Source organism: Leptidea sinapis, chromosome 2 (assembly GCF_905404315.1).
Source record: "Leptidea sinapis chromosome 2, ilLepSina1.1, whole genome shotgun sequence".
In the NCBI taxonomy this organism is placed as follows: Eukaryota; Metazoa; Arthropoda; class Insecta; order Lepidoptera; family Pieridae; genus Leptidea; species Leptidea sinapis.
The window spans coordinates 5620932-5645885 of record NC_066266.1 but is presented as its reverse complement, the minus strand read 5'-3'; the positions used below and the strand labels follow the sequence as shown (position 1 = coordinate 5645885).

General features: G+C 33.6%; 1 protein-coding gene across 2 annotated transcripts in view; it reads left to right on the top strand.

Moving 5' to 3' along the window:
- LOC126975607 (irregular chiasm C-roughest protein-like) overlaps positions 1-24954 on the top strand; it is a 151969-nt gene that overhangs the window by 90390 nt on the left and 36625 nt on the right. The window contains exons 8-11 of one of the 2 annotated variants that reach the window (XM_050823577.1): positions 17506-17584; positions 23223-23305; positions 23602-23704; positions 24217-24350. In XM_050823577.1, coding sequence (XP_050679534.1) covers positions 17506-17584; positions 23223-23305; positions 23602-23704; positions 24217-24350 — 399 coding nt within the window. Of the gene's footprint in view, positions 1-2562; positions 3272-17505; positions 17585-23222; positions 23306-23601; positions 23705-24216; positions 24351-24954 lie in introns of those variants that run through there. The other variant, XM_050823586.1, reaches the window with a different exon arrangement.

Genomic DNA, 24954 nt, shown 5'->3' with positions numbered 1-24954 from the left:
ATATTGCTATATTGCTGTTTATCTCTACAATATAGTTCCAGTGGACCAGTGGAAGGCTCCTTTGCACAAGATTACAACAACGGCGCAATAATGCTTACACATTTCTGCCGTGAAGCAGTAATGTGTAAGCATTATTGCGTTTCGGTCTGAAGGGCGCCGTAGTGAAATTACTGGGCAAATGAGACTTAACATCTTATGTCTCAAGGTGACGAGCGCAATTGTAGTGCCGCTCAAAATTTTTGGGATTTTTCAAGAATCCTCAGCGGCATTACATTGTTATGGGCAGGGCGTATCGATTACCATCAGCTGAACGTCCTGCTCGTCTCGTCCCTTATTTTCATAAAAAAAGGTTCTCTCTGCGTCTTATACCGCATAAATCATGTGGTGTTCTCAGAGGAGTTGTTCAGGTTTAACCGAATTCCACCACCAGATATCACGTCAAAATGTTAAAGTTCACCCACAACGTGTTGACGACTAGCATTCTAAAAGCTTGCCAGCTAAAAGCGGGTAACGCATTTCTTGAACCCTGGGTGTTGGAAATTATCCATGAACCATGAACATTATGCATGTGCAATTGCCTTCTTACTTCCCATCACCTGAGCCTTTTGACCGTTTGACTTAAAAAAATCATTGCATATCTCTACGTGGAACACATACCTTTTTCTCTAGGGCGTCCAATTTCGTAATATCAACTGAGTGTGCCCAAACGAAATATGCTCTACTTTACCACAAACCTATTTTTACTTTCATCTCTATAATTTACACTTTGCATTGCGATTGCTTTTGTAAGAGCTCTTGAATTTATGCGACCGTAAAAATACTCTCTGAAACGTACTTTGCAAGTAAATCTTACTTCGAAACTGTATTTTTACAGTCGTATTTTTGATAGGAGTGGATAGCTTTGGAGCGAGTTTAATTTTTTATTTTTTTTATTACAACTGTCTATCTTGACTGCTTTTATCATCAACGGTATGAGTAAAAGACCCAATCATATAAAAACTTTATTGGATTGGGTCTTATACTCATACCAAATAAGGATTATTAAACTCATTTTGAAAATAAAACGATGGAGAACTAATTCAATTCTGAACATTAAGGTAAATTATATAATAATAATCGGTGAAGGTTCCTTAAAGGCCGGCAACGCTCCTGTGATTCCTATGGTGTTTCAAGAGAATGTGGCCGGCGATGATCACTTAATACCAGGTGGGTTCGCTCGTTTGTCCTCCTTTTTCATAAAAAAATATATTAACTATGTACTTGGGAACCCATTCTGAACAACGGCTGTTCTATTTTTATCTTTCCATTGTGGCTTTTGCGAAAGTGTCACCATAATTTATCCAGTGTCAGGTTGAGTTAAGACTAGTGACGGGTATTTGTAGGACGTAGATGTAAATTGTAGTTTTATCGGAAATGTTTAGTATTTGTATACAACATGTTTTATTATTTCTCAAATTCTGAAACAAATATTCAGGCAGTTAGTCAAATTAAAAAATGACTTAATTAAAGGGCACAGCTTGATGGAAGCTGATCCAGCACTTTGACATCATTCAATATTTATATATAATTGCCCGTTGTCACTGTGAGAACATGGCGTCGCCAATTAACAGGACCCATTTCGGTCCTGTCTATCATCATCGCGAACATGTTTGAAAAGCATGTCGTTCATACAACGAATACCGTCTGTACGAAAAGTCCATAAAGCTTCTTTTAGGAAATACGTCTTATTGAGTAATCCTTGCAAATTTGTGAAATTTAAAGGCCAAAGGTCTCGTAAAATTTGTGAAAAAAAGAGAAATATAATAATATAAACAGTTATACTAGTTTTGTTTATTAAAATTTGTATTTCCTGCTTCGATAAAACCCAAAAAACCAATCTATCAATTCACTAGATCCGTATTTTTTAAGAAAGGTGCTCTAAAACGCTGTTATCACGTATCAGCCTTTGTATGAAAGATATGACGGGTTGTCCGCTCTGAAATTGACAAAATATTATTATTGTATGCGTTAAAGACGACGCTCAGCATAGACCAAGTGAGATGACTAGAGCTGGCTGTAACTTGTGTTATAAATAATTAAGGTGACGCGTCTTCTCTGTTATGAACTACATGTTACCTTAATAGTTCTGAATTTGTACTGCTATTACTGCGAATATCACTAAATTATGATAGTTTTATTTTAAGGGTTTAACCCTAGAGTGGTCGTGCGGATGACATATGTCATCCAAGCTGATTAATCGGGCGGGATTTTTTGTTTTTTATATGAAATCACTTAGCTGGTTCCGAGTTTAGTAATTCCTATGATACGCTTCGTATTTATATTACTGATAATGACCGTGCGTTTGAGTGGCTTGAATGTGTCAGGAAATTTTGAAATTGTGGTGGACGAATGTCATTCGCGCGACTGCTTACGTGAGTACTTTTTACTATATGTTTACAATATTATGATTGTTCTACTGTATATTTAAAGCAACTTTACTAACAAATGTCATTCAAGTTAATGAAATAACCTGTTTTTCCTACTTCTATGCTATGTTATTGTTATTTTTTTTTTCTATTTTAGACTCGATAATGGCACCAAGAATGGCAAATTGAATTTTCGCTGTTGGAGGCAGATGAAGGCGTGGTAGAGGGTACTAAGTGTTCAGATGACGAAAATTCTGATCACGTTGAAGTCCAGATCCTATATTCGGATACAGAAGAGGATGGTTGTGATGATGTTTCTGATGATTAAGATTTACCAGTTTCAAATATATTCGATCAAGGTGTTGATAATACTAGATGGCTAAAAGAACAACTTCGCTCTCACTGGTTGATGCGTCAGCATAATACTGTACGTGTTCGATGGGGTCCTCAACAAGAAGCATAATCAAAGACTACACCAATAGATTATATTTCCCTCTTACTCGATGATGGAATTATTACTATGATTATTAAAACAAACAAAATAAACAAAAACTGACAGAAGGAAGTAAATATTCCAGGAAGGACTTCTTGGGAAGCCCATTAGAAAAACAACCATGAGAAGCAAGTACCCGTATTGAAGGCGTAAATGGTCGCTGTTTTTTGTGAAGACGAAAACCCAATAAAACCACAAGTATATCTTGCCAACCATGCGGCAAATGTTCTTGCCCAGATCATTGCAAGTAAATATGCAATAGTTGTTACGAAAATTGCAGCTTAGACCCATTTGCTTAATTTCTAATCTAAGTTTAGTCAAAAATTTATTTTAGTTCCCAAGAATTTATAATTACTTGTATATTTTGGTTCTAACTGATTAAGAAAAATATTTTTTTTATTACTTTTTTTGTTATATTCAATAAATAAATACAAACTACTTACTGTTAATATTATTATAAAACATTGTAAGCAAATGGATGACGCCTGTCATCCGCGCGACCTCTAATGGTATGATCAAGCGCGACCACTGTAGGGTTAAATACATCTTAATAATATCTAATATAAGGGATTGACCATTTATCTTATTCTTAAGCAATTTGACCGACAACTCTAACAGTAAAAACACTTTCCACTTGTAAGTATTTTTGTAATTCGATTGTAAATAGGCAGTATTATAGAGTACGGATCGACACTTACGTAGTAGTATTGTCTAGTGGTTTATATGTTTAACAAATAAATTCTGACAGATTAATGAAACTTCATTTACAAATAAAGTCGATTTATTGCATGAAAAGTTCAAATCAAATTTAAATTATCTTTAGGTTTCCTTGTTGGCTTCTCAATCATGTAACGGGGAATAAATTTATAAATTAAAAAATAATAATGAATTAATAAAAGTAACTTAATAGTTGCTCCGTTCTATTATTTAATTTTTCACGGTTAGTAAAAGTATAATTCGTTTCTTATGGAACGATGCGGAGGGGTGCCCACAATAGAGAATAAACGTCCGGAACGTAACTCTCTTCATGTACGTAGTATCTTGCTGATTATTATTTATATATAAATAATTGACAAGTAACAATTATTGACATTAGACACATTTCTGGACAACAAGGTCAAATCAAACTAAAATATAAAAAACAAATATTTAAATCATATTTAAATAGGTTTATAACTACAAAATTACATTGAAATAAATGCAAAACATAATAACGTTTGTCCCTTTTGGATGTTAATGAAGATAAACTTCTTTGACAACTATACGTTGCGCGCGCACAACGACATCTAAAAATAAAAGTTTTCAGAAATTTTCTGACGTTTGCGAAATTAAATAAATTTTTTAGGTTCTTCGTCCATTACTAGAACAGGTAAAGGGTTCAAGCCAATACATCCGTATTCGTTAACATTCAATAATTTATTTCAGGATTTTGACAATATAGTTCTTTCTACAAACGTAGAATAGCACGACGAAACAATGATTTTAAGGATTTGTTTTTTTTACGCCAAAGAAGTATAATTTCTTGCGTGCATACATAAGTATACACACACTTTTTTTATTTTAGACAGTGGAATTCAGTGGAAACTGTCCATTTTTTTTAGTAAATCAGTAAAATTAATATTTTTATAATAAAGAACTTCATTCGTACCCGGCTACCCACGACACCACACGGTTTTTTTTATATTAGAAGAGGCAAACGGCCAAATGGCTCACCTGAAGGAAAAAAAAAAACAAAATAACTGCCTTTGGATATTTGGACTACCCGAGGTAGTATATACGTGGTATTGTTACATTTCAAACAGAAGCCTCTCATTTAAATACGTATATAAGTAACACAGAAAAAAACAGTTAAAACAATTAAAGAAACTATGTTATCCAGTTTATTCCGGTTCGTAGCATTTACTTCACACTAGTACACAGAGTAAACGAAATTGAAAAAGCTTAGCGTACATAACATATTGCGCTTAATATATATTCGGATCGTGTTCGACGGCCTCCTTCGAATGTTTGCGAGAAATTCTAAGCACAAAGTGGCCCTGTGTTTTTAGGTTTTACATTATTTATATTGTTTTATCGAGGGGGAGAAAATGTAGTTGGCTGGATTTTCCCGGGCTTATGGCGAATGTTTTTCACCGGCACTTTTTATCTTTCGACCCTTTGTGATAATATTTGTATTATTTTTGTATTCCTTCTTGAATGAATGGAGGATCTAACCAATGAAATAGAGAATAGACGAAGTATCTCTATCTTTGTATCTAAAAAGATACAAAGTTTTTATGATTGCATATCTGTTTCGTGGTAGCGTACATACACAGCATATGCATTATTATCCAATAATTATAACAAAGAGGATGTTAATACTTCGAAATAAAAGTTATGCAACGTGAAATCATTTCACGAAGTACGAAATAGTAGTAATTATGGTATTGTGATTGGCGACGAAGTATAAGCCGGCTAAGTTTGAAAGCGAACAGTTGCTTAAAACGAAGTGGATTTCGACTTTTATTATCTTTCTTTTTTACATATTATCGCGAAAAATCGCTTTTTTCTTAGAGAGTGTCGCTAGGCTATTATCGCGAAAAATCGCTTTTTTCTTAGAGAGTGTCGCTAGGCTGAATTATAACTTTTCTGTATTCGGATTTTAGAAGCCGACTATTATAAAAATATACACATTTTAGAACAATGATAGTAAAGAACAAATGTTCATTTCGACTTACTTGGATAAATATCTATTATTCTGTAACAATAACATTCTGTAACCTTTAGATTTTTCTATGCTATGTACAAATAAGTTTTACAAATCAGGGGTTGGCAAAAGTCTCAATTGCCTAGTAATTTCACTAGCTACAGCACCCTTCAGACCGAAACATCGTAATGTTTACACATTACTCCTTCGCACGAAACGCCACAAGTTAGGATGTCATCCTCACCATCTGGATGTGTGGCGGTCCTCCACAGTGCGGTTTTCAAGGAGTTTTCTTCCACGTACTACAAAGTTGTGGAATGAGCTTCCTTGTGCGGTGTTTCCGGGACGATACGACATGGGTACCTTCAAAAAAAGCGCGTACACCTTCCTTAAAGGCTGGCAACGCTCCTGTGATTCCTCTGGTGTTGCAAGAGATTGTGGGCGGCGGTGATCACTTAACAACAGGTGATCCGTACGCTCGTTTGTCCTCCTATTCCATAAAAAAAAAAACGGCTTCACGGCAGAAATAGGCGCCGTTATGGTACCCCTAATCTAGCCGGCTTCCTGTGCAAAGGATCCTTCCACTGGTAAATGGGTAAAAATACTGATGAAAGTAAAGAATGGTAGTTGTTTATAACAGTACAGTTTTAAAAAATACACTGTACATATATGCCATTTTATAGGTTAGATAGAGTGAAGGGCTCCTACACAGGTAGGTATTATATAGGTATTAGTATTCAATCTAATATATAAAATTCTCATGTCGCGATGTTCGTAGTTAAACTCCTTCGAAACGGCTTGACCGATTCTCATGAAATTTTGAGTGCATATTGGGTAGGTCTGAGAATCGGACAACATCTATTTTTCATCCCCTAAATGTTAAGGGTTAACGCCTAATTTTTAATTATTTTGTAATTTTTTTAAATTTGTTTGATTATGTGTCAGCATTAAAAAATACATACAACTTCAAATTTTCACCCATCTACGATCAACAGTTACTTTTGTATCGCGATTTTAATATCGGCAATACAACGTTTGCTGGGTGAGCTAGTTTTACAATAAAATACCTTGTAACTCTATAATATTATATTATACAAATGTTATGAGTTTTCTTTAGTGTTAATTCCGACGAGAATTATATTGTAATGGGCAGGGCGTATCAATTATTGACAAGACAAGATTGACTGTCCTCAACTTCTCAGTAAAATTAATTTTCGTGTCCCTAGTAGATATCCCCGGAAGCAAATTGTTTCGCTAGTTCCGCCGGTTCGAAGACGTATGTTTGGAGCGAACTCTCCTATTCCTAGGCTGTGCAAGATGTTAAACATATAGTATATAGTGATTACATTGATATTAATTTCACGTCTTCTGTCCATACAGTACGTAAATTATTTGTATGTAAGTTTCGTGAGTAAAATTTTGTCATAATAATTATATTACTTAGTCTTATATAATAATAGTTTATTACTAAATAATTTAACGATTATTACTTGTTAGCATATAAGTTTTTTGTTTTTGTTTTTTCTCTTAAATTAATATTTACTTTGTGAAAATTATTAAAGCATGTGGTAGATACCTGTAATTTTGTTACATTAAGTATATTATATTGCTATGGGGCAACGCTGCCGATATTCATACAATATTTGTGCTGCAGAAGAGGGCTATTCGCGCTATTTATAACCTAGGTCCTAAAGAATCATTGAGAGCAAAATTCAAAGAAATTAACATCTTGACTGTTGCTTCTCAATATATTCTTGATAATGTAATGTATGTTCATAGCCACATAAGTTAATTTGCCAGAAACTGTCATAACCATAATGTTAACACCAGGAACAGACATAAACTGATGATGCCTACTACTCGGCTAAGTCGAGTTAGTAAGTCTTTTGTGGGGCGATGTATATGCTTTTACAACAAGATCCCAGAAAATGTTCAAAACAAAAGTATTACGTTATTCAAAAGATTTGTTAAAAAAACGTTTGTGTGGTTAAGGTTACTATAACATAAATGACTTTCTTAATGATACCACAGAATGGGAATGGAGCGACCGCCAGGCTATTAAATAATAAGTTTAACTTTACAATGTTACTTTGTTACTTTGTAAATGTTACTTTAATCGTAAAACATATTTATGATGAAAAAAAAGCCCCCTGAGTTTGTTCGCCCATTCTTCTCAGGGCTGAGGCATTCATTTTGGAATGGGTGGTAGTTTTTTGACTTTCAATAAGTGATTTCACATCCTATTTTGAATAAAAATATTTGAATTTGAATTTACAATACGTAGTCTGTATTATAAATATTCAATGCATCAATGTAAACAAATGTTGGTATTTCTAAATAAATAAATTAATTACCATCAGCTCAACGTCCTGCTCATCTCGACACTTATTTTCATTAAAAATCAGAACTAAATTTGGATTTATCCAATGTTACAAGAGATAATGTGCGTTCGTGATCACTTCTCCTCAGGTGACAGCTACCCTCGTGTTTCCTCTCATTCCATAATTTATTATACATTAATCTTTCACTCACACTATACCGCCGTACCTGCGTCTTAATTATCATAACATAAATCCACAACCGATTTCTATAATAAATTTAATGGTCCCGTAATAATAGCTTGTTTACTTGTTAGCACTGAATTCAGAGCCTTATAAGGTAATTCGGTTCACGCAACCTAAAGTTTTAATCTCATTTTTATACCTAGCTCATAATGATTCATAATACTTTTCTTTATGAAAATAAAACGAGACGAGCTGATGGTAATTGGTACGCCCTACCCATTAAAATGTAGTGCCGCTCATGATTCTTGAAAACCCCAAAAATTCTGAACGGCACTACAATAGCGCTCGTCACCTTGAGACATAAGATGTTAAGTCTGATTTGCCCAGTAATTTCACTAGCTACGGTGCCCTTCAGACCGAATCACAGTAATGTTTACACATTAATGCTTCACGGTAGAAATGTAGCCAGTATCCTGTGCAAAGGAGCCGCCCACTGGTAGAATTTGTAGAATCAATCGCACAGTACACTATTTACAAACTTACATCAAAAGTACTAGCTGTTTCTCAGTTCTAGAGTATTTTTGTAACCTCATACCTCCACCGCTTAATCTAGTTGAAAACTTCCAAGGGTAAACTTCCAATTACTTGGACTAGACTTAACACATTATGTCTCAAGGTTCGCTTAGAATTTTTTGGGTATTTCAAAAATCCTGAGTGGCACTACATTGTAATGGGCAGGGCGTATCAATTACCATCAGCTGAACGTCCTGCTCGTCTCGTCTCTTGTTTTCATAAAAAAAAGACGTGGAAAGTGACGGAAATGCGTCAATGGGGTAAATGTATATTTTACCATTTCTCTCGACAAACTAATCGAGATGCAACAACTTCAACAATCTAAAGGTAGCTGTTTGAACTGTATTAATGATTTAAAATAAAAACAGAGGGCGTTGTACGTCGGAAATTTGACAAATCCTCCATTTTAAAAATTACTAGTTAGATAGATAATATGATATTATGCACTAAAAATTAAAAAGTAATTGCGTGTTATTTTACAGTTTAATTAATCAAATTTTATTCTAGTTACAGCTAATATTTTAATAAATTACTTTTTATAGCACTGAAAATGATTCAATTGTAACTTTAAAAGTAATTTTTTTGTTAATATTTATTTAGCTTAATGTCCTTTTCAGGATCATATTTTCAGAGGAACATGTCTAATAGTTGCGTTAATCAAAGAAAATCATATCATTACGTCAAATAGATACTTCATCATCAGCCGGAAGACGTCCACTGCTGGACAAAGGCCTCCCCCAAAGATTTCCACGACGATCGGGCCTGCGCTGCCTTCATCCAATGTATTCCGACGATCTTGACCAGATCTTCGGTCCATTTTGTGGGGCGCCTACCAAATAGATACTTACTTGCATTTTATTTGCTTAAATTATAAAAAAAAGTTTCATTCGTCTCGTATGTTAATCAGGAGAAAGTGCGATGCTACCACTCGGGTGTATTGAGGTAATTTTCTCCCCTTAATGAACACTGTGCTATTATACAATGACCGATCTATTTAGAATCAAACCATGCGACAAACGATGACATAAACATCAAACCAATAACATTATGTATACTATTGAGCCATTGTACTCCGAACTAAGCCGCGTATATCATCATAGATATAGCAGCTATTAAAATTATTGTCATCCGCAGTCTGCTCATAGGAAATGACTTTCCCAATCACAGATACAACGTCACTAGATATACTATTTATAGTATTTTATTTGATTAACGCGAGTGTTTCACTTTTACATAAAACACTTTTAAAGGATTAAAACGCATGTAATTATAACTGAGAGATGCAGGTGAAATTTCATCTGCAGTTTCCCTGAAAACGAGATCTGGAAAGGTCTTGAAACGTCGGTTTAACTAAAATAAAAATGTAACTTTTACGGAAAAATCTAATATAAAAACACATTAAAATTACACGCGTTTTAATCCCTATATGCTTTATAATAAAATATTGATAATATTCTTGTCTAATATATAGCCTTAACGAACTTAATACTTTAATATAAAAATGTAATAATAATGCTTTAGAAACTACGACACACAAATGTGTTTTCGGTTTTTGAAGTCATGTACGTTTATTCGCCGGTCTTACGGGAAAAAGAAGATCGTGAAGAAATCTTACATACACTAGTGAAAACATAGATGGTATTTGTGTTTGACCAATTGGCACTGGTCTTAAAAACCCAGAAGTCTTGAACCCAGAGTGTCTTTCGCAGATCAGAATCATTGTAGATATTGAGTGACGCAAAAAAGGCTGTGCAACTCTTTATAAACTTTTTAAATGACAGGTCATTTTTAAATAAAAGCCCAGACAACTTAAATTATGTATAAGTAACAATCCATATAAACTAGCAAATATGACGTCCTCATGGTAAGACTCAGCCACTGTTGATAAGGTATCTATAATAGATATAATTTTTATTCTATTCTATTGTATCTATTATAGATATGAGCCTGGGAGTTGAACAAAGCATACAAGATTTTATGACGACACGTCACTCGAACGGTTAGCTTAGTTGGTTAGAGCACTGGCATGGAACGCCAGAGGTCGCGGGTTTGAGTCCCGCATCGTTCATAAAATTTTGTTTTTCAAATTTTATTCGTGTATTCTATTCTGTTCTATAAATGCATAATTTGCATTGGTTTAAATTAATGTTTCTGAAAATCTGGTTAAAAGGGCGAATATTTTTTAATTTTATTTATTTATTTCAAACAATACAGAAATCCCGAAATATTAGCAAGTTTTAAATTATTTTATTAGAACTCTAGTACTATATAGAAAGAGCTCTAGTACTATTTAATTTTATACACAATAAAATCTGTCAAAAATTTTACTCCGAAATAGAAATTGGAATTCTTCAAACTATACCACAAGGAAAATCTACTAGAAATGAATGCCCTAATGAGTCCGTTACTTTATGGCTTTCGTGTCCCCCTTAGGAAACCATTCCTTACTGTGAGTGCCTCTTTATTTTTTTATGTAAAAGGTCCACCACATTATTTGTCATATCTAGCACCATTACATGCGCGTTTCCGCCGCCATGACGTAAAAGGCCCAGTTTGTTTATCATATATTTTTGTCGGTCGTAAAATAAGAACCCTTTACGGTCTACCCAATTACTTTTTATGGTCAAACGGACGATATAAGTCTGCTTGTCGAATAGTCGTTTATATGGCAATGTTGTGTGACTGTTTTTCCAGGGTGAGCGTAAATTTTCATTGCTGCGGGAATAGCATTATAAAGTTGGGAGTATTAGGACCACGAGGTCGTTTTTCGTAATAGCTGTCATTGACTATTTACAACATTTCAATTTACAAATTCACTGAAACCTTCTTATTAATATAACATAACACAGTCCATTTCATTTTCACCTTAACTTCAATTTAAAATTGTCTTAAGAAATGCGAGCTTTGCAGAGGATTGATTAAATAATCAGGCCTTAATGTAAATTTTACCAAGGCTTTTCTAAGTCTGTTGAGAGTAAGAAGTTTTTGTGATTACATTTTAATAAGAGAGAAAAGCAATATAAATGATTCACAATAAGAATCAATATTTTTGATCAGGAGCAATTACGTTTCGCTGCCAAGCAGCCTTAGCAAAAATGAAGTCTTTTCAACTGTAATAGGCATTTTATCTCATTTACTTTTAATGTAATGTCTATATCTACAAAATTTATAGAAGTACTTTGCGAGGAAATCCATAATTATCCAAATGTTTTGAGTTTTCTTAAGTGTTAATTCCGCCAATCTTTGGCAGAGTCTCGTGCCATAGTTTGGCGAGTCAACATCTCCTGAGGATGCCTCGTGTAGAGGCGAAACACGTGTCGAACTGTTTAAAGACAAATATTGGCGGAATTAACACTAAGGAAAACTTAAAATATTTGGATAAAGTCTAAATCTATTAATTGACACATTTTGATTTACTTTTATTTCGCAGAGTATTGTAAAACGTATAAACGTACCTATAAATAAATTATTTATGAACCCTGAGGTCACTTTTTTGAAATTATATCGGTAGCGGTAGGGTTAGTACATGCAAAAAGGTTGACGGCGCCGCATAGCTAATTTAACTCGGACAGTACTCAGTCTCAGCGGCGTCCGGCATGGCATTAAACAGATTTGTCTTTCTAAGATTGCTTAGCGGCAGTGTAAATCGTGTGTATGTGTGCGTGAGTCAATTCGGACGCTGTAGTATAAAGTTAAAGTACTGTTCTATTACCTACTGTGTTTTAATTATACTGAACTTCGACTAAACGTAGTGAGACAGCTCCGACTCGTCAACCAATTTTCGCCCTTATTGCTGCATGATAACGAAAGACTAACACGGCTACGGAAACTGTTTTTTCCGCGATTTGTAAAATGTAAACATAGTAAGAAAATTTAAATATTATCACTTTAGGATTCTACCGCAAATTCATATATGACCTTTCCATGAGATGATAAATATATCTATGGATTTTATGAATTTTTCTGTACTTAATAGCAGTTTCATAATTTTTTCCGAATATTTATGAACTTAAACACCTTATTTCTAATATAAAATTACTAATATTTAACAAATACACATTATATAATTGAAAATTGTCGATTGAATATTAATACATATTATTGAACAAACCCTGATCATAGCTCTCAAAGCAGAATTTGCATAATTCAAAGAACACAATATACAATAAACATACAAGCTCCCATTGAATTTATCACAAAGACTAACCGTCGCTCGTTATGACAATTCATTTCCCAACTTCGCCAAACATTTTAAGCTCACCTAAATTTAAAACTCCATTCAATACAGAACCAATAAATTCTTAAAAACGCGGAAATTCATTAAACGCATTCAATACGGGTTGGATGGTTGACAATAAACAAAATACATTACTTAAAAAAAAGCCATATAAATTTCGGAGTGGGTTGAGCTATAAAACTCTGGATAATATATGGGTTTGCATTTTTAAAGCCACCTAATCTATTGCCAGATTATTTTGTGTGGCGCCTTTAAATTGTAACTCTAAATAACTGATACGTTTAACATATTTCTTGAATCAAACTTTTTTTAGATCTTTTCATTCTTTTGAGAAATCATTGTTAATTCTTTCAAAATTATTTTCATACTACTTCTACCTAAATAAGAAGTTTCTAGAAGTGACATAGACCTGTTAAAGATGTCGCCCCACAGATGACTTATAATAGACCATCAACAACTAGGTAGTGATTTAGTATATTATAGAACGTGTGTATTTATAATTTAATTTAGGTTAGCAATAATCCGGTTTTATTTTTCTAAAATTTTGTAAGTTTTCTTTTCCTCTTTTTTGACTGCTCATTAAAATGCAGGGTACAATCTTTTATGTATTTTCTGTAAAAATGTTTTCAATACTTTTTGTTATGTGTTTGAAGTGACTTTTGGGAAGTTTGACTTCTGGGATTTAGTACACAAATAAAATTTGAAAACGAAATTAATTCTCAATTTGTTACGATAACCCTAGATTCTGGGATAAATAAAACTGAAATCTAAATTTTATGAACGATCCGGGACTCCAACTCGCGACCCCTCGAGTTCCGTGTGAGGGCTCTTCCAACTCAGCCAACCGTTCGAGTGACGTATCGTTGATAAATCTTTTATGCCTTGTTCAAGTCTCACGTTGTGGATCTACAGGATCTACTTTACATTTGATAACTTTCTAAAGCACATTGGTGTTGAGCAGGTCTAAAAAAACGAAAAATAGAATTATACATTGTTATTGAAATAACAGTTACCTGCATATTATCATAATTTAGTATGACTGTAAAAAATTTCAAAGTATATGTTTACCTTTAGGTACTGTCTTTTTTTTATGATAATAAGGGATGAGCAGGACGTTCAGCTGGTGGTAATTGATACGCCATGCCAATTACAATGCAGTGCCGCTCAGGATTCTCAAAAAACCCATAAATTCTGAGCGGCACTACAGTTGCGCTCGTCACCTTGAGACATACGATGTTAAGCCTCATTTGCCCAGTAATTTCACTAGCTACGGTGCCCTTCAGACCGAATCACAGTAATGCTTACACATTACTGCTTCACGGCAGAAATTAGCGCGCTTGTGGTACCCATAATCTAGCCTGCTTCCTGTGCAAAGGAGATATCTGATATGTATCTATATATATCTGATATTTGGGCAAAACCGCAATGCCTCTACAAACAATTTCGAATGCGTGTACGAGTTAAATATAAAATTCTCAACAAAATTATTTTGTATTATTATGTAGGACACGAAGTCTTGTTTCACTGATATTAACATCACCTTCCCAATTGCCCTTATCAATGCCAGGACAGAAATCTAGAGAATCACCCTCCAGTATTCCCAAGCGAATTAGATTTCTGACAGGTTGTCTCCTTGGGGGATCAAATCTTCTGTACGTTTCAGATAATCCCTCACTCAAGCCGCTTCCAGATACGGCAACAGATATATATTGTTGAGAAATGAAAATGTATTTGAATGCTTTGGAATAGACAATGGAATTGTTTTATATAACGGGATTATCTTTTGACATTTCTAGTGCTTTTACATCTCTATACAAATCTAATGTGGTTTTATCTTTATCTTTTCAACTGGCAATGCCAAACGGTTTCACTCGCTTAGATTCCGATCTCGTGGTAGTGGAAAGTCTATTAAGTCGGACTGTAGATTTATTTATGTTAACATAAAAAATGAATTTCACTAAGGTATTATTTATTATTGCATTATTTTATTCTCGTTATTCGTATATTCGTTTATCGTCGTATTCGTCATTATTGTTTGCTTTGTGGGACCTTGTAAGTAAGAAATGTCTTTCTCTTCTTCCTTTAGCATGTAGTGTGTCAACACTGCTCAAGCATTCATTTGTTGCCTTTATATGTGGCCTGCCCAATTCCATTTAACTGTTTTTGCAAATCTGACTATGCCTTTATGATGACTATTTTGCCTTATGTCATTCTTCATTAAATCTTTTATCTTTTAGATTTATCTTCGATATGTTTTTACCGTATTTATTAGCGTCTATTTTACCTTCTTAGCCTGCTTTTTGCAGTTGAGCGGGAAGTTTGGCAGAAAAATGCCCACATGGTATTTTATTTATAATAAATATAACATATAAACTATGAAAAAAAGGAAAAAAAAAGCCCGCTGAGTGTGTTGCGCCCATTCTTCTCAGGTCTGAGGCATTCATTTTGGAATGGGTGGTAGTTTTTTGACTTTCAATAAGTGTGTTCACATCCTATTTTGAATAAAAATATTTGGATTTCAATTTGAATTTGAATTTATGGATTTTTTTATTTCAAGCTGATGGGAGTCATCATTGATTTTGAATATAATAATAACTTAATATATTAAGATATAATATGGAAAAACGAAGAATACAAATTCCGATTTTGATAAATATACTTTTCATTCTAATATTAAAAATGAGTTGTAATGTCTTCAAAATTGTAAAATTTCAAGCGCGGGGTCATGCCAACAGATAGTAACCCGAAATATTAGAGGCATTTTAACACCAAATAAATTATACTAATAGTTAAAATGTTGTATGATTTCTCTATTCTACACAAATATTTTTTGAAAAACAAAATTTTATGAACGATGCGGGATTCGAACCCATGACCTCCGGCGTTCCGCGCCGGTGCTCCAACCAACCGCTCGAGTACCCTTCGTTATAAAATTCTGTTTGCTTTGTTCAATTCTCAGGTTGTGGCTTCATCTACAAGATCTACTTTACAGTTGATAACCTTCTCAACCCCAATATTTGCATATTAGGATATTGACTTGAGATGTCGCTCTTGTAAATCTAAACAACATGTTAAGCAAACAGAATTTTATAACGAAGCGGTACTCGAACGGTTAGCTAAGCTGGTTAGAGCACCGGCACGGAACGCCGGAGGTCGTGGGTTCGAATCCCGCATCGTTCATAAAATTTTGTCTTTCAAATTTTATTTGTGTATTAATCCTAGAAGTGAGGATTATCACTTTAAAAACATAACAAATTGTTAAGCTTCAATATGTGTTTAAATATAAGCAATGTTTAAGGATTGCTTAACGCTAAACAACAGTAAGACACAGATTTATAATAGAACTTTATTAAAACAGGTGTTCAACACATGTTTAATAACTTTAGTAATACCACAGCTAATATTTATTATGTATATTTACATAAGGGTGTAGCAAAATCAAATTGAATAAACAGAATGCTTCTTGTCGTTCATCGTGAATTCAATAGATAAAAAAATGTAAAATGGCGTCGATTAACATTCTTTGTCACTCAAGCCCTATTGATATCTATGCTAACACAATCAGCATGCAAAAATAATAACTGAATAAATAACATAAAATCTTTAGGACAATCAAACTATAGAATTACTGGCAAAAGCTGTAATATTTTTTTATCGTACACCTTTTTTTATCGATGTGAAATGTACAATGCGAGTTGAAAAGTTGTATGCAAATACATCTAAATGCAAATCTATCCAGTTTAGCGGGCGGTTAGTTATTTATGACAATTAAACTCTATCTTGCCCTTTATTTAATGTTTTTAACTAAATATTGAATATTTTGACAAATTGTGACTGTGGCCAACAATTTAAACCAGCCTTTTCAGCCTTAATCGCTTATTACACTCCACTGAATTCAGTCGTTTACTGAATTTAGACAAGCATAATCACACACAGCAAGCTAGCATCCTAAATTCAGAAATAAGGGTGGTTTCTGACTAAATGAATCATTTAGAAGCCTAATTAGAAACGTATTTAGGAAGGTGTAATCTCATAAGTTACTGATTTCAGTCGCTCGTGGCTGTCAACGGTATAAATAAATATTGAATGGTGTGACAAAATTTTATAATAAGATATCAAACGATCTCGAATCCATTCGTAGATAATTTCGAAAATTCGCTGGTTCTAAAACACCTATAAAGTCCATGCCTGTTAACTTTTCACGCAGTAATAAATATTCCGGATATTCCTAAAATCGGAGTTTCCTTACGAGATCGAAACAGAAATGAGGGGATCCGTAGGAGAAGCAAAGTCATCAACATAGCCCAAATTATTGCGATATTGAAGTGGTAGTGGGCGGGGCACATAGCTCGAAGGACAGATGGCCGTTGGGGCAGTAAGGTCCTCGAATGGCGACCACGTACCGGAAGGCGTAGTGTTGGTAGGCCCCACACTATATACCGACGATCTGGTCAAGATCGGCGGAAGAGGTTGGATGACGGCAGCGCAGGACCTATCATCATGTCCATCTTTGGGGGAGACCTTTGTCCAGCAGTGGACGTGTTTTGGCTGAAATGATGATAATCTCTTACCGAATATTTTCTAACAATATTTTTCGTTGTTCGCAGGTGAAATATGCGCCGAAAGTGAAGATTCGATTTAAGTCTGGTAACAGAAGTATACCAGAAGGAGCAGATGCCGTTCTGAGTAAGTATAACATTATTTATGCTAAACCTTTTCGAAAGCGCCATCATTAAATGTATTGACCTAAATTTCTACTAACTACTGTGTAATTTTATACCGTTCGTGGATTAAGGAGTTGAGTAAATGTATGAATATCTTATGTGTTCTTCATATAAGCAAATTTCTAAGTTCGAAAACGGGTTAAATCTTATAAAGCTGCTAAAAATATAAGCTCATTCGAGTCTTAATAACTTACTTTTTGTAAGGTTCAAAAAAACTCCACGAAGCCAAAAATTTCTAAAATATTAATGATATTATAATGCTTAATATAAAAATAAATATAAATTAACATTAAAAACAAATGTGTACTACTATAATCTAAAAAATATAATTTAAAAATAACTTCAAGTGAACATTACAGAAAATTGTAATTAAATGTAAATTATTTATTTATACATATCCGAACTAATTCTAATGGACTAACTAACTATTTCGAAACTAATTACTGAGTTTTCCATTCCTTAGATTATTAGTATAGTTACATTTATAAAACAAACGTAAGTATTAAAAATTTTTTTTTAAATTTTGTAAAACATTCGTTTTTTTATATTTTCTGTAATAATATTTTAAAGGCATATTGTACATGTCCCAACAAAAACTAGACTGACGAGTCTATAGTTATAACAAGTTTATGTTTGTTCCTGATGTTTACGTAATATCAGTTTTTTTTTAGAAAAAATCACACAATATATTGAGAGGCAGCAGTTAATTTTCCAAAATATCTCTAAATTACTCTTAGCAATTGAAAACATTTTCACAAAAAAAACTACGTTTAAAAAAACGGACTTCAAAAATTGAAAAGTATCAAATACTTAACTAAAAATTTAATTTGATACAGCTTTACCTTTAATATTAATAAAATGCTATTATTTATATGTGCTACCTATTGATAGGTTTTAAGTAGTTGCCAAGCCCTAAGCAAAATAAAACTTAATATTATATAAACAGCTTACTTACTGTAAATATTAAGGTTGTCTGGCCACGCGTGGCTGTCCGCTTGGGTTGTTTTGTTCTAGACGAAGCTGACCCGCTCAAAGTCACGCGTGGCGAATGTAGGTACTTTAGTTATTTGATACTTTTCAGATTTTGAAGTCGGTTTTTTAAACGAATTTTTATCATTTTTTACTTTTTAGTGTCAATTAATAATTATAATATGTAATCAACCTGAATTAAAACTCCAAAAAAAGCCGTACACAAAATACAATTATATCATCGAGGTAAACAAAAAATTTTCATAAAATGAAAACTACTCGGCCATACCATGTAGAATTTTTATGGGACCAAATGGCATCTATTCTGCATCGAACTAAAAAAAATACGTAAATAGGATCATATATCTCAGAGAAATCGGTGTAATAAAAAAATACCGATCGAATTAATAACCTCCTCTTTTTTGAAGTCGGTTAAAAAGCAAGATCTAAATAAAATTGTTAATTAAAGTTTTAAACGGATCATTATAATTATTAAAATAGGTACGCCGTACATATTTCACGAAGCTACATAAAATTATAATAAAGCTAATTCCAAGTCCGTCTCGTTATTTCCAAAACGTTTCAACTAATTCAAAACCGCTGGCCTTGTTAAAAATTAAAATGCAGAACAAAACTCTACTTTCGAGTGAAATAATTAAATTTCCTCGTAAATACTCCGGATCTTGTTTTGCATCTGACGTTCCTTTGCTGTTTCGTATTTCGATGACGATGTTCTTTCGGGTGGAGATCGCGATTACTCACCTACTGTCTATCTCTTCAATTTCCGAAGTGCAACCAAAGAGCTTGTATTGTTACTACGGTCCAACCGTTCGTTTAATAGACTTAGAATATATTTTTATGGAAAAGGAAGACATACGAGCGTACGGGTCACCTGGTGTTACGTGATCACCGCCACCCACGTTCTCTTGCAACACCAGAGGAATCATAGGAGCGTTGCCGGCCATAGAGGAAGGAAACGTGGATGAAAGTTCCTTGAAATCCGTACTGTGGAGGACCGCCACACATCCAGATGGTGGGGATGATATCCTTATTTGGGGCGTGTCGTGCGAAGGTGGAATTCGGCGGCAGGAATCAGGTGAAACAGCTCTTCGGAACACTCCCCGTGATAAATGCAGTATAAGACACACAATGAAGCGCATTCTTTTGCAACACCAAAGGAATCACAGGAGGTACTCATGTCGTATTGTGCTGGAAACACTGCTCAAGGAAGCTCATTCCACAGCTTTGTAGTATGTGAAAAAAGTTCCTTGAATTAGTGTAGTGAGTTCGCGTTAATATCCTTTGTCAAACCTTTTCAAACCAATAAAGTTTATAGTATAACGAAATTTTTAATAATATTAATAATCTTTTTGTTAGTAAGGAATTAATCTTTTCTCAAGAAAAATCAACTTTATCGTAAGTCACTAAACAAAATCTTTATAGTATATAGCACGTAGGTGTGGTTGCTAATTCGATCTGGGGCAGTCATCGAGGGAAATGCATTATGCATGCACTCGTTGGAATCTATGTTCACTTTCAAACAGTTTTCTTACGGTTTAATATAAATATTTTAAGTACACATTGAAAATTTATATGAGTAACTTCTGAAATTATTATTTTTTTATTTCTTATGGAAAAGTAGGACAAACGAGCGTACGGGTCGCCTAGTGTTAAGTGATCACCGCCGCCCATGTTCTCTTGCTGCATATCACAGTAGCGTTGCCAGCCTTAAAGAAATGTGTTCGCGCTTTTTTTGAAAGTACCCATGCCATATTATAAATTGTAGAAATAAGGAATTGCTTGTAACTAATTCTAGTAGGCGTTATAAGATACATAATCGCTTTAAGGGTAAATGTATACACTTCTATAATAAAGTCTCAGCCACTGTTCAGGCATTATCTATAAATAAATTTCAATGTTTTATTGAATAATGGCTTTGTCGTAAAAACCTACGACTCAACAACTGAATATCTAAGTGATCGGACAACCTGGGACTAGATTATGATTTACGATTTTGATTATTTTACAGCAATAGCAATGACAGTACAATAATATATATTTCATTAAAAAAAGTGCAAAAAAAGAATGCTGGGAGAGTTTCTTACGCCACTTTTTATTTCTCAGAGTGTCATTTGTTTCCGAAGCGGTAGTTGTATGTAGTATATTAGAAATGCCATCAAAAAGAATTCTAAAGAAATCAATTTGCAGAAAATAAATGTCTTTTAAATCATCAGGTACAGATTCATCGTTTTACAAACTATTTCAATTACAATAAGTAAGCTGTTGTACCTTAAGTCAAAAACAACACAACTTATTTTTATTTATTTTTTGAGTAAATTAGATGCATCAATCCACATAAAGCGATAATAAATAAAGGTGTTATGCGATCATTTTATAATATAATAATAATATTGACACACTTTTCACACAAATTATCTTTCCCAAGTTAAGCATATATAGCCTGTGTTATGGGTTACAAGACAATGATATATTTAATACAATATACTTACATAAACATACATAAATTCATATAAACATACATTAATACATTTAAACATCCATGAGTCGGAAACAAACATCCATATTCATCATATAAATGCTAGCACCTACCGGGATTCGAACCCGGGACCTCTAGCTTAGTAGGTAGGATCGCTAACCACTCGGCTATTACAGGTCGATGTTTTATAAGCGATAAAAATAAATATAAAAAACTTTAATACTAAAACATGAAGTAGTGTTTTCGGTAACAGGATCATCTAGTCACTGCAAGTAGCGCCCGTTCACGCATAACGCATGGACCAGCCATTTACGATATTTTAGGCAAGGAAACGACCCGCCCCACGTCACCGCCACAAGTAACGTTTAAGCGGGCTTAACAAAGCACTCAAAAAATTATGTTCATCTATACATCGTAATTTATACATAGAACTAAAACTGAACTGTCTGTTTGTAATATTGAAATAACCGTTTTTACTACCTACATTTATATGAATATACCTTGTTTAATCGTTAAGTGTGCACAGGCGATCATTCCGTAACTATTACAGATATAAAAAAACTTTAAACTGATATCGAGAGCACTTTACCTAATGAGTAAAATGACAATTATAACATATTAGAAATACAACTAGAAATATCCAAAAATTTTAAATTAAACACTCCCATACGTTTTATTTCTTAGAAAGTATAAAATTTTGTATTCAATGCAGAGGTTTGAAGTGACGTCCTCGTTGTGTAATACAGTGACGAACTCTATATTTTACAAAATTATAATATCATACATAATTTTAATAAAATGATAAGGGTAAAATGAGTAGGTACAATTCCACTTAAACTAAGGAGAGTAAAACTACTTTCTACTATCTTATACTACATGTATGGGAGTGTTTAATGTATTATTTTTGGATATTTATCGTTTTATTTTTAATAAGTTATTATTTTATTCATTAGGTAAAGTACTTTCGATATCAGTTTAAAGTTTTTTGATATCTGTAATAGTTACGAAATAATCGCCTGTGTACTCTTAACTATTACACCATGTATATATGGTAGGTACGGTAAATACACCAAAACATTTTTTTTTACAATTTTCTGTTTCTGTTTGTTCCGGCTAATCTCTGAAATGGCTCGACCAATTTTGACGGGACTTTTATTGGCAGATAGATGATCTAATAAGGAGTTACTTAGGCTACGAGAAAAAATATTTTATTTAAAATAAACTAATTTTGCAATGTCCAAGAAACGGCCTATATCCAAAAATAATTTATATTGCAAAACAACGTTTGCCGGGTCAGCTAGTATGTTCCATAAAATAACACATGTTATAATATTAATCTAAATTTGAAATTTATGCCGGATCTATAAAGAGATAAGAAGTGTTTAAATGATATTGATATTGTTAATGTTCATTCATAATCTAATTTAATTGCTTGTTGAACAATTCATCGATTGCTTAGTTATCATAATCAATTTATTGAGAACTTATTGAGTTGCTAATAAATAATTTTTCTCTTACCTTTTTTAACTTAATATTTCTTACACCTGTTTTTGAATTGCTAAACTCTGTGTCGCATAATTTGTAATGAGTATAGTTGTGTTAGTGAAATAAAAGTCTTTTGTATTATTATTCTAAATATTTCAAATGCGGCGCCTATTTCTGCCGTGAAACAGTAATGCGTAAGCATTATTGTGTTTCGGTCTGAAGGGCTCCATAGCTAGTGGAATTACTAGGCAAATGAGACTTAACATCAAGTCTTAAGGTGACAAGCGCAATTACAGTGCTGCTCAGAAATTTGTGTCAAAAACCTTAAGCGGTACTGCATTTTAATGGCAGGGCGTATCAGTAATTTCACTAGCTAGCTACGGCGCCCTTTATTGACTAGTTACTTACTTATGTGGTGATTTGTATCGTTTGATTTGTAGCGCCTAAAGAAGTTTGTTCCGAGAAGTAAATTGAACCCACGAGCCGTTACTTATACGGTCCATGAATAATGATGGACTCAAACGGGCTCATCAAAATTCAGCGAATATTAATTGTTGAACTAGTATTCATATTCCTAACAACCGCAGTACTAAGATTAAAATTCCATTTGAATATCGGACATTTTTGCTCAACTATTTTCCTTTTTCAGTTTGCACAGCGGACGCAAATCCCAACAATTTGACTATCAGATGGGTTTTAAGCGAATCGATCGTTGGGAATAGTTCAGAATTGGTAAGTGCTATTCCAGCCTTAATGGTGTCTGAATATTTATAGATATTAACTCTTGCAAACGTAATTCGGTTCGAGCAGTTTGAGCGTTCACGATTCGTCGGGAGTTATTTAAGTTCCTGCATTGTTAATAAGATTAAGTTCATATATAATGTATTCTACATCTAATGTTTTGAGTAGTTAAATATTGCCACTCAATGAAGGGCAAATCATTTAGCAACTAGAATCTACAACTGGTTCTGAGTATATTAATAGTAGCCTTTAATTATACCCCATTGATAATATATTTTATGCTGTAGGTCATACACAATTTAACAAGACATCACAATGGTGACACAGTGAAGTGTATGGTGTTCAACGGAGTCGGCAGAAGTGAAGAGACTGAAACACTTCAAGTAACATGTGAGTAAACCCTTTTTGAATATTTTCTGTGTTTATTCCGTCTTTCTAAAACGAAAAATTTACTAAGTGAGAGTCGGATTAGCACGTGAACGGTTCCGTATGATTTTATAAGATGCGACAATAACTGTGTTATACTAATACCAGTGGGAGGCTCCTTGGCACAGGGAGCCGGCTAGATTATGTGTACACACAACGGCGCCTATTTCTGCCGTGAAGCAGTAATGTGTAAGCATTACTGTGCGTAGCTATTGAAATTACTGGGCAAATGAGACTATACATCTTATGTCGCAAGGTGACGAGCGCAGGGGTAAGGTAAATTTCGCCACTATATACAAAACTATAATAGCTCAGATGGGACATCGGGTGATCCAGAAAGCAGATGATCCCGGTTCAAATCCAGATGTACTAACGTTTTTTTATGTTCAAGTTTTGTACCTTCTTAAAAATCCGAGCAAGGCTCGTATCGATCGGTCGTACGGATATTACATTACTAAACATGTTTTCTTGTGTAGATCCTCCATCGTTCAGAAGCCGGCCAAAAGATGTGGAAGCAGAGATAGGAAAGCAAGTTACACTTAGCTGTGATGTGGATGGATTTCCGAAACCAGAAATTGTATGGGAACATTTGGAAGAAGATACTAATATCGTAAGTATTCATTAATTCAGATATTTTTCTACAAAATCATAATGTTTTGAATAGAAGTGTCAACAAATCTGCAGATTATTAAAGTTAGCATGGCTTAGTTGCTTTAAAGTAACCTGCATGTATCCAAATACTAGAGAGTGTTTCTCTGTGTCAATAAAACTCTATATTACTTCTTAGCATCGTTTGCGTGCGAGGAGTCTATAAAAGTACTAATAAATAGTAGTTAAAAAGAAGTAAAAAACACGCTTAGATAATATATATAATATAGAAAACCGAACTAAAACATATTGGATTATTTATAACAGCGAGTTTTTTAGTTTTTTTTTTAAACATTCATTTGCATTGATGAATTAAAAATTCTCTTTGGTATTCGAAAATTTCCTGATATTAGATAAATCGGTTAAAGAAAATGGTTGAAATTTAAAATTAACATCAATTCCTGCCTTATAGACGATAGATGAACATTATTTAAATTATTAATTAAACAAATTAACAAGAATCTTATTTTGCAAATTGAAAAATGCAATAATTTTATCAAATTAATGTATTTTCATCGATCCTCGATAAATCTACGAAGTTTGAATGAAATTGTGCCGTTTAAAGT